The 11,825-nt window shown below is 42.7% G+C and overlaps 1 protein-coding gene and 1 pseudogene across 1 annotated transcript in view; one reads left to right on the top strand and one right to left on the bottom strand.

Moving 5' to 3' along the window:
* SERINC2 (serine incorporator 2) overlaps positions 1 to 788 on the bottom strand; it is a 32,231-nt gene extending 31,443 nt beyond the window's left edge. The window contains exon 1 of the mRNA XM_027864774.1: positions 770 to 788. Coding sequence (XP_027720575.1) covers positions 770 to 772 — 3 coding nt within the window. The 5' untranslated portion in view covers positions 773 to 788. The remainder of the gene's footprint in view (positions 1 to 769) is intronic.
* Positions 789 to 9,981: 9,193 nt separating this feature from the next.
* LOC114044718 lies at positions 9,982 to 10,298 on the top strand (annotated as a pseudogene).
* Positions 10,299 to 11,825: the final 1,527 nt, after the last annotated feature.

Raw genomic sequence — 11,825 nt, 5'->3', positions numbered from 1 at the left:
AGAGAGAGAGAGAGAGAGAGAGGTCGATCCATGTTATCTTCCCCAGGGGAATATAAGTTCCTTGAGGGCAGGGACAATTTCATTTTTGACTTTGTATTAATCAGTCAACTAGCAAGCATTTATTAAGTGCCTATTGTGTACCAGGCTCTCTTCTAGGCTTGGAAGAAACAAGAAAAATGAAGCAATCCCTGTCTTTAAGGAGCAGGGGAATGAATATACACACACACATATACATACACACACACATATATAATCCCCCATAGAATTACAATCAATGACCAACAATCTTGGCACTGTACTTACTTAAAGATTGTCGGTTATTGGTTGTAACCCGAGCCTTGCTCACCTCATAAATGAGAATACTCAACATTTATCTAGAACTTTATGGTTTATGAAGTATTTCCTATAAATGAATCCTTTATGTTAAGTGCTTAGCCCAGTACCTGGAACATAGTAGATGCTGAGGAAATGTCTGTTGGCTGACTGACTGATCTCATTGAATCCCTGAAGTACATAGTACAAGGATTAGTCCCATTTTTCCAGAGGAGGAAACTGAGGCAAGATTTACCAACATGCCCAACATTACAAGCCCTGGTCTTCTGAGTTCAAGTCCAATGTTCTTTCTATGCTTCTTCACTGTGGGGGAGCTGTGAGCATGAAGTAAGATTGACCCTGGGACAGTTACAGCAGCATAGAGATTCGATTCTCTCCCTTTCTCATCCCGGCTTCTGCAGTTCTCCCCATGGTCCAACCCTCCTCCCTTGCTCACCATCCTTTCATCTATGGCGTGGATGTCCTCTGTCCTTTGCCTTCTGGTGCACTCTCCTCTCCCTCCAGTCTTCTCTTTGACCTCACTTCCTGTTCTGGTCCATTTACAGTCCCTGGGGGAGGCCCCTCCCCAGGGCATTGTATGAATATGCATATGTGATAATTAATGCTTTCTTGGCATACTTGGCCCCAAAGGGAGCAAAGCATTCCCCAGCTGGCCTTGGGCCAGCCTCCTTTTCCCCCACTCCTACATTGGTCCTTTAATGGAGAGAGAGCACTGAGATACATTACTGAGATGGGTGAAAAGTAAGTCCCATGCAAAGGCTGGCATCCAGGTGTACCTGAACAAAGCCCAGGCCAAGTCTGAAGCTGTGGTCCACAAGGGTAATGATTATGGAGGCAAGGAGGCTTACAGAGCTATAGCTGACCATAGGAAGTATGGGGCTAGAGAGGAAACACTGTATCTCCCCCAGGGGAGAATGCTTTGCCCCTTCCCCAAATTCAAGGGCTAGACTACAGAACCCCTAGAAGTTTTCGGTTAATCTGCCATTCTTTCATATCTCCTTCTCCACTATAATCTCCTTTCCCTGAGGACCTTTAGAATTATTCCAACTCAACATAAATTAAGCCCATCCTGACCTCTGAGCATCCATCACAGCCCCAAGCATCCTTGGGTACCTCGAGGCCCAGAGGCTGCTGGTGTGATCACTGCGGTTAGCCAGCTATTCTGCTCCCCTCCTCCAGCCTCTGGATCCAGTCCCAGGACCTGCCCTGGGCTTGCAGGTCTAAGAACTCCCAACCCTCGAGGGTTGAGCTTCTCCTTACTTTGATTTTCAGCCCAAGGCCATGAAATTGTCCTCAAACTCCTTCCCTGTGAATAACAACTCAGCTGGAACGTCAAAGGCCATGATAGGAAATAGAAATGCACGTGAACCTGTATGTCCATACATGCACGTGGACATAGTTACATATATATTATGTGTATATATCCTTTGCTAAAGCCCTCCTTGGACATGGTGGTCACCTTGGGCTCTCCAAGGCCATGCCAGTGGAAGGAAAACTCTGACAGGCCAGGTGAGATTGGAAAGGCTTCCAGGGAGAGCCTGACTGCAGAGTATGTCTTCCATGGCTGGGTAATGGAATTTTGGGCTACAAATCAAGAACCATCCATGACTGACAAAAGCTGACACCAGAATGGTTAGATTTCCAAAACACTTTTATAAAATTAAACTTGAAAGGGGCAGCTAGGTGGTGCAGTGAATAGAGCTCTGGCCTTGGAGTCAGGAGGACCTGAGTTCAAATCCAGCCTCAGATACTTAACACTTACTAGCTGTGTGACCCTGGGCAAGTCACTTAACCCCAATTGCCTCCCCATAAAGCAAAAAAGAAAAAAATTAAACTTGAAGCCTGGGGTGGAGGGAGAGAGAAGGGTAGGTGCTGCAGCTATTAGCTCTACTTTACAGATGAAGAAACTGAGTCTCAGATAGATAAAGTGATTTGTGCATGATCACACAAAAGGTCATACTAGTATGTTTGGAAGGCATAATTCAAATCCAGGTTTTCTAATCAATCAATCAGTCAATAAAGCATTTATTAAGCATATACTATGTGCCAGACACTGTGCTAAGTGCTGGAAATACAAAGATAGGTAAAAACATGGTCCATATTCTATGTATTGCACCAGGCTTTTGTGACTAAGGAAGAGAGGGGTTGCCATCTGCACATGTGGATGGAGGGAAGGAGATATAGACATCAATGAAAACAGTGACCCTTGGGGCAGCTAGGTGGCACAGTAGATAGAGCATTGGCCCTGAAGTCAGGAGGACCTGAGTTCAAATCTGGTCTCAGACCAAACACACTAGCTGTGTGACCCTGGACAAGTCACTTAACCCCAATTGCCTAAAAAAAACAAAAACAAAAAAACAAAAACAGTGACCTTGAAGTATATATGTATATATGTATGTATATATATGCACACATATACACACAAATACATATACACATATATGTGTGTAAGTTTTTATATATGTATATCAATATGATATATGTGCATTGTAAATTGGTATATATAGGTCTGTACTTATATGAATAATGAATGGATATGAATAGTCTGGCAGCATATCATAGTGGTTAGATTTTATAGATCAACACAAATTAAGTATCTACTGACCTACTGGCTAAGTAGGGACCTTGGAAGTTATCAGATCCAACCTGCTTTTTTATACATCAGGAAACTGAGTCTCAGAGAGGTCCAGTGACTTGCTCAAGTCACACAGGTAACCAAATGGAAGAGGCAGGATTTGAACCCAGGGCCTCTGTCTCCAAATCTAGAGCTCTTTCCACCATAGCAGAGAGCTGACTGTGAAGTCAGGCTGACCTTGGCTGGAGTCTCACCTTTGAGACATTCTGACCCCTTAGTGCCCCGGTCAGTGCCCTTTAGACTTAGAATCTAAGCCCAGGCCTTTGAAAAATAGAACATTTCCTTGTTAGATGCTCCCTACACTAATGAAATCAAAGGTCCAGCTAGAGCAAAGTTGGTGAATGTTGGCATCCTGGTCATTATGGGTCTGCTGGATGAGCATAAGGGCACATTTGCCAAAAGTATAGAGAACCCAGAAGAAAGAAACCCCCCCACACAATGCACACACATTTGGAATTCGTGTCCTGACTCTGATACTTGCTACCCACATCACCTTGGGCAAGTCAGTGAGTCTCTGAGCCTCAGTTTCCCAATCTGTAAAATGAATCAGCCACGTGTGATGGGCTCTGAGGTGTCATCTAGCTCTAAATCTATGATCCTGCACATCATGTATGTGTATATGTGTGTGAGCATATGCATGTATCATATGCATGTTGCATATGTATGAGTACTTCTATCTATATGCCATATGCATGCATTTGTGTGTATATTTGTCACTGTGTGCATGAGTGTCCATATGCATGTCATATATTTATATGGAGATGTTACATTTGTGAATAAGTGATAAAATCATTCTTTTTCTTTTTTTTTTTCAATTAATGAGCATTTATTTTCTCTCTCTCCCACTGCATCCCATTCCCAATTTAAAATTAAAAAAGAAAAGCAAAACTCTTGGGTGAATAGTCAAGAGAAATGAATTCTTACATTCTTACATTGGCCACGCCCAAAGATATATGTCTCTTTCTGCATCACGAATTCCTCACCTGACAGACCATTCACTGAGAAGGTCATTCTAACATCCACTGGGGGTTCATTCCAGGAAACATCACACGTGCCTCCCCTTCTTCCAGAAGTCTTCCTTGCCAATGTTGCCTTTCCTGCCCATGTGGAAGCCTCCCAGAGCAGAGGGCAGGGCAGGAATGTTGGCACCTGGCCCACTCCTTTGTAGCTGCCTAAGAGAAGGTGGAAGTGGAGGTGGGCAGGAGTGGGAACTCTATTATTTAGGGCTTGGGAACGCTTATGACAAACACAGGCCAGGTCACTAGGTCATAGGTGATCTCCTCCTGGGATTGGACTTGCTTCCTGAGGGGCTGGGGTCCTCTCCTTCCTCTCATCTCTCGGAGCACTTTCTCTGTACATCCCTGATGGTCTTTATCCCAGTCTGGTATTTTCTGTGTTCATGGGTTAAAGTCACAAGAGTAGCAAGTAATCTCTACCCCATGACCTTAGTTAGGCAAGTCAATTTATCACTCTAGGCCTTAGTTTTCTCACCTGTAAAAAGAGGGAGATGAGTGTGTTGATTTGTTTTGCTTGACTCTATTTGTTATAGGGCAGCTAGGTAGCACAGTAGATAGAGTATTGGGCCTGAAATCAGGAGGACCTGAGTTCAAATCTAGCCTCAAACACTAGCTGTGTAATTCTGGGCAAGTCACTTCACCCTGTTTGCCTCAGTTTCCTCATCTATAAAATGAGCTGAGAAGGAAATGGCAAACCACTCCAGTCTCTCTGCCAAAAAAAAGGGGAGTCACAAAGAGTTGGACATAGTAAGTTACAAAGTAAGGCTTCTATAGTAGGGGTAACAGGGATGTGAGTTAATGGATAGTGACGGAGACACAAAAAATAAAGAAAAGAGCGTCGATGAAACATTTAAAGACCACATGAAGAAAAAAAATAGAAAGGGGCAATTTTGTTACTATCTAGTTAAATTTAACATACATTTGAAGAACAAACTGTACTTAACAGAGATTCATAGCTTCCTATACAATGCTCTTTTTTATTTCTTCATATATTAAAATGTTAGTGATGGTTGATGATTGTTACATCATAATTTTAAAATAAAAAAATTTTACAGAATAAAATGAAGAGGTTGGACCTTTCCACCTCTAAATCTTCATTTCTTCTTCCTTCCACTTCCTCTCTCCCTATGCCTGTTTGTTCTTCCCTTCCAGACCAGGAGAAGGCCTCGAGGTTGCAGGTTCCCCACCCCTGGCTCTGGGAGAAGGCAGCCCACATGTCTCTAAACAAGCAAAGATACTGAAGGCCAGACAGAGGAAATCCATATCATATTGATGGTTATTGATAGAAAGGACTAGGATTCAGGTATCCTACCCAGGACTGTTGGCTATGGGCTAACTAGAGGTAGTAAACAATCACCCATCATCACAACCCAAGACAGGAGCTGGAGATCCAGTTGGGAGAATACATGGGAGGGGGCATGGCAGTTAAAATGTCATGAATGTAATGGAATATTAATAATAATAATTTGTTGTTCAGTTGTGTCCAACTCTTCATGGCCCCATTTGGGGCAAGTCACTCAACCCTGATTGCCCCAGGGGAAAAAAAGGGTTCTAGAGAACCCTGGGGAAGGGGTGAAATGTAACACACCAAGCCCTCAGGCAGTGGTGGGGAACAAGGATGGACAGTGTTATACTAAGAAGCTATATTGGTTAACAGTACTTAACCAATACTACCTCTCCCAAACTAGGGATGCAGAGTCGACCGGCCCATACAAGGTCCCTAGGAGAGTGGGCTCACACTTTATGTATAAAGGTAGTCACACACAGGTACAGAAAACTTATGGGGCCAAGGTTCCTGGGCCTGGGAGTCCTTTTCTCCATAAGTGGAATACTAATTGTATTCCCTCCATGATCTCCAAGGATTAGTGCCTTTCTAGAGTCCATAACCTCTGTTTCTCTCCATCAGGAGGGATCATGATCTCTGAAGCTGCCCCTGTCTACAGGAAACTGTCTTTCTACCTCTGTCTATAGATACTTCCGTTGTCAGCCACTACCACCATGTTGAACTCTGCAACCGAAGGTCACCAGCAGGAGCTCAGAGAGTTTCCACGGATCTTCGATGCTCTTGGGGATTCTATTCTTGGGATCGTCATTCACCTAAAATCAGAAAAGAAGAAACACACACACACACCCCAGAGGCAACAAAGACTATGAGCTCCTCAAGGGCAGGACCTGTCTTTTGCCTTTCTTTGTAGCCTAAGCATTTAGCCCATGTAGTAAATGATTAATAAATGTTTGTTGGCTTGACATGTGCTTACAGACACGGAGAAAACATGTAAGAGGACAACTATCCCCTCTCCAGAGGTGTACTGAGAAATCTTTAAAAATCAATTCTTTAGGGGCAGCTAGGTGGTGCAGTGGTTAGAGCTCTAGCCTTGCAATCAGGAGGACCTGAGTTCAAATCTAGCCTCAGACACTTGACACTCACTAGCTGTGTGACCCTGAGCAAGTCACTGAACCCCAATTGCTGCACCAAAAAAAGAATCAGTTCCCTAATATATTGAAAACATATTTGTTTTCAAGTTTAATCTGCATTGCTAACATTTTCTCCATTACTTTCTTAAGTCTAGAAATCAGCAAAAACAAAACAATCCTGATTTACAGAGTTTGGTTTCTGGGGTGTAAATGTTCACACTGAAAATTTAGCAATCTGTTCTCGGGAGCCACTACGAAAGGTTGTTGTTGTAGTAGTTGTTGTCAATCCTTTGTTTTCGAAGAGCACCAATGACATCAGGAGGGTGATGTCTTGACTTGAGCGTGACTTGGATTTAAGTGAGGCAGAACTGTACAAAGTCGTCAGCCTCACTCTCTCACTCTCTTCCAGGGTCATTGAAGTCCAGTAGCAAGACAAAAGTAAAGACAACTGGTGATGGCTCAGGATGTGATAGATGACCTTGGTGTCTTCAATGTCTGCCCAAGCTCCAAGTGCTCCCTAGTGCCTGCTTCAGCCACCCTTATGACTGTTGGAACAAGTTGTTCTCATCTCCCCATTCTACCATAGGTTCCGGCACACCCCTGCCTCTCTCTCATCTGGAAACTCACAGTAGCTCTGGGTCACTTCTTGCTAAGAAGGAAAAGAGACCAAGAGACTGGAGTTGTGTCATTTGTATGCAATCTCAGTTCAGGCTCAATATCCCTTGACTCATCAGACCTTCCACCTCCTGAACCAATTAGGAGACTTTTTGTCACCACACAACACCAGCCATTCAGTTGCCCAATGCTGAGATTCTGAAAATTTCACATTTCCATTGCCTGCCTGGCAATATCTGCCTATATTCCATATTAACCACCGGGAAGAACAAACCTGAGCATGTTTAAGGACTAGGCCCTCACTGGCCATTCCCCTATTACAAATACAGGAGCTGATATTCCAATGGTTCTCAACCATGTGGTCACTCTTTCCAGCAAAACAGATCATAATGCATCCCTGCCTGACCATTCAGCTCTTAGCCATGTCTTTCCACAAAGTCAGTACAAGGAATCTACCCAATCTGCTGGGAAACTGTCTTAAGTTGTTTTGATATTTTACATATAGCAACGGGCAGCTAGGTGACACAATAGATAGAGCACTAGGCTTGGAATCAGGAAGACTCTTCTTCCTGAGTTCAAATGCAGCCTTAGATACTTACTAGCTGTGAGACCCTGGATAAGTCACTTAATTCCATTTGCTTCAGTCTCCTTATTTGTCAAATGAGCTGGAGAAGGAAATGGCAAACCACTCCAGTATCTTTGCCAAGAAAACTCCAAATAGGGTCATGAAGAGTTGGATATGACTGAACAATGGAGCACATGATCTATCTTTTGGTTATTCCCTCACCAGACCATCTTTTTTCCCTATAGCCATACCTTTATCTGATGACATCACTTATTCCCTTTCTCTTGCATGATTCCTTATTTGTAATGTGTTACTGTAGAACACATGAAGAAAAATGCTGTGAAATAAGGCTAGAAAAATGGCATGGTACCTACCAGATAATAGAGGGACCTGAACACCAGGCTGAGCTATTTGAAGTCCCCTTAGGTAGGAGCTACTAGTTATTGCAGAATTAGAGCAGGAAGGGTGAGGAATGACTAGTACTATGGGCAAGACAGTACTGTGAAGGATAGATCCAAGCATCAAAGACAACATAAATTACTTGAGGAAGAACTCACTATGTGACCAAAACTTCTGGGAAAAATGGAAAGCCGTTTGGCAGAAATTAGGTTTAGACCAACATTTTATATCATACGCTACAATGAGCTCAAAATAGGTACCCTGCCTAAATATTAAAAGTCACCATATAAAAATGTAGGGAAAAAAAAGAGATCAAGTACTTTTTACTTGACACTGACTGAAGGCAGAATTCTTAACCAAAAAAGTCATATATAGATGATCACAAAGAATTGAAAAGTTTTTACACTAACAAAATCAATGCAACTAAGATAAGAAGGGATATTGTTAACTGGGAAAAATAGTCCTTACTTCAAATATCTCGAGTAAAGTTGTGATATCTAAGGTATATAAAGAACTAATATGAATATGAGACCAAGAGTCCAGTGGATAATGGTCAAAGGAGATAAACAAACAGTTCACAAAAGGAAAATTGCCGGCTATTAACAACCACAGGAAATATAGCTCCAAATGACTAATTATAAGAAAAAATTTTTAAAAATCCTAATCAAAACAACTCTGAGGTTTCACCTCGTGAAGGTTGGTGGTAACCATCAATGTTGGAGGGGTTGTGGAAAGACAGGTATACCAATATGTGTTGATGGAGCTGTGAATTGATCCAACCATTCTGAAAAGCAATTTAGATTTATGTTACAAAAGTGACTAAAACATCCATACCCTTTGACCCAGGGATCACTACTATGATGAAAGATCCCATATATGCCAAAATATTTATAGCAGCATTTTTTTTTGTATTAGCAAGGAACTAGAAACAAAGTAGATGCCATTCATCAATTGGGGAATGACTAAAATTGTGATACATGAATGTGATGAAATACTACTACTTTATAAGAAATGTTAAATATGAAAAATTCAGAGAAGCATGGGAAGATTTATATGAACTATTGCCAACTGATGTGAGACCAGGAAAATTATTCACAATGACAACAATGTGAATGAAAATAGCAGCAAACGAGACCAAACACACAAACTGGAAACTGAATAGCATTAAAATGACCAAGCTTGGCCCTGAAGAAGAAATGAGAAAAAATACACCTCCCTATTTGCCCTTTGATTGGGGAATGGCTAAACAAGTTGCGGTGTATCAATCTAATGGAATATTACTGTGCTATAAGAAACAATGACTATTATGCTGACCATAAATAAACATAGGAAGACATACAAACTAATGCAAAATAAAGTAAACAAAACTAGCAAAACATTCGAGATGGTTATAACAACGTTTATGGAACGATAACAAAACAAACAAAATTGAATAGAAGGCACCTTCCTCCATTTCTTTAGAGAGGTGGGAGAACCATGGGTGTGGAACACTACATGCAATGTCAGAATTTTGATGTCAGCTTTGCTGAACTATTTTCTCTCTTTTTTTTTGTCATAAAAGATGACTCTCTGGCAAAGGGAAGAGGAGGGATACACTGGGAAATGGAGATGATATGAAAACAAAAGATGAACAAAAATTTATTTTTAGAAAGAGAAAACTTGTTTCCTTCCCTACTTTGCAGAGATAGAAGACTATACACATATAATATGATATGATATGATATGATATACATACATACATACCCACCTATATGTGTGTATACACACACACACACACACACACACACATATATATATATATATAATATTTTATATACTATCGGGCATGGTAGATGTGTTGGTTAATTTTGCTGGTGGGCTTTTTTCACCCCAGTTTCTTTTTAATTCTTTGTTATAAGGGATGACTCTCTGGGCAGAGGAAAATGATGAGAGTGATATAAAAACAAACCTCCCAATAAAAAATTTTAGGTGGCTGTCACCGGGGCTACAGTAGTGCCGCAGCCATGGCCATCCAATACCCCACGGTCATAGGCCTCAACAATGGCCACAAAGTTACCAAAAATGTTTCGAAGCCACGACTCTGCCGCCCCGTGGGCGCTTGACCAAACACAGCAAGTTTGTGAGAGATATGATCCAGGAGGTGTGTGGATTTGCCCCTTATGAGAGGTGGGCCATGGAATTGTTAAAGGTCTCCAAGGATAAGGGAGCCCTTAAGTTCATCAAAAAAAGGGTAGAAACTCACATCCAGGCCAAGAGGGAGAGAGAAGAGCTCAGCAACATCCTAGCTGCGGTGAGGAAGGCTGCTGCCAAGAAGGACTAAGCTGGACCCTGCCAACTTTCCCCACTTACCCAATAAAGATTTGACAAATAAAAAAAAATTGAAAGCATTTTTTTTTAACATTTAAGGGCAAGAGAGCAGAGTTGGAAACAGCTGTTTGTAGACTATCACAAAAGGCCCAATAGGTGCTAATGAGGGCCCTGAGTGTCCCTGAACACCCAAAGCAGCACACCTGAGCATCACCTGAGTGATCCTGGTAACCACATCTGTGTGGCATCCTTAAGACAGGGGCTCTGGCCTATAGACTGGTTGATCCTGCCTTGGCCAACTTCCTGTAATCATGGCCCAGACACAGGACACTCCTCATTTAGGGCCCCAAAGCGTGGGGCCCTTTTCATCAGGATCTCAAAGCACTCAGCTGATAGTTATTAGGTCCCAAGCCCCCACCCTCTCTCTCTCTGCCTTGACTGCCCTGACCTTATTGAGATGAAGCCCCAGTAATGACACTTGCTACATCTCAGGAGCCTATCAGGCGATAGGGGTTAGCCTCTTCTCCTCTCAAGAGCAGAGATTTAGAATGAAAATCAGTGCCAAGGTTAAAGCCACCCCTTACCCCACCCCCAACCCCCAGGGTCTGCTCAGCTGTCTTTGCCCCGTTTTTAAGGCAGGGGAAAAGCATCTGATAGCACCCGAATTAGCAAAAAAACCTGACATTTAACAATAACTTTCTCAGTTAGAAGTGCATACCTTAAATATATGTATATATATGTGGGTGGTATCTTTCACCATAATCTCTATCCCTACCCAATCTGTTCCCTAACACTCTATGCCATGATTAGACACCGAAACAGTTACTATTTCACTAGAATAGGTGAAAGCATTGAAGTGAATAACAACACATTGTGGGTTGGTGAAAAGGCCCCTGACTTTGTAGTCAGAGGACTTGGGTTCACATCCTGCCTCTGATTATTATAATCTGTATGACCTTGGGAAACTCTCTGGGCTTAAGTTTCTTCATCTGTAAAATGAGAGGACTTCATTAAATGGCCTCTGGGGTCCCTTCCAGCTCCGAGCCTCTGATTCTACACTAATCTCTTTCCTACTGAGGTCTGAGAGGCTGAATGTACTCCCCATCTCAGAGGAATTTGCGATTTGAAAAGGGTAATGTGTTACTCTCTTGGGATAAACCCCCAAAGAACAGACTGTTAATGACAGAATTTTCATGCCTGAGAAGACGGCATGGGGGGGGGGGCGGAGGTCCCAGAAGCCATAGGGCAGGGGCTACTACTCTCCCTCCCCAGTTCCTGCTGGAATTGGAACGTCTGGGGTTGGCAGTTCTGGGGGTAGCTCTCCCTGAAGGCTGCTATTGGGCAAAGAATTAGAGCTAGACTCCTGGACTTGGCACGGGCCAATGTAACCCAGAGGATGCTGCCCTCCTCTAAGGAGAGGTTGGATGGGGAGGCCCCTTCAGTCTTTTGGGGTCCTCTGTATCGTGTACTAGTTTTCCTGCCCTGGTTGTGCTCTGACTCTTGTGGTTGGGGACATGGAAGGATGGGTCTGAGGTTTGCT

Source organism: Vombatus ursinus, unplaced genomic scaffold (genome assembly GCF_900497805.2).
Source record: "Vombatus ursinus unplaced genomic scaffold, bare-nosed wombat genome assembly UNPS02014775.1, whole genome shotgun sequence".
NCBI lineage: Eukaryota > Metazoa > Chordata > Mammalia > Diprotodontia > Vombatidae > Vombatus > Vombatus ursinus.
This window is presented reverse-complemented; position numbering and strand designations above follow the sequence as displayed.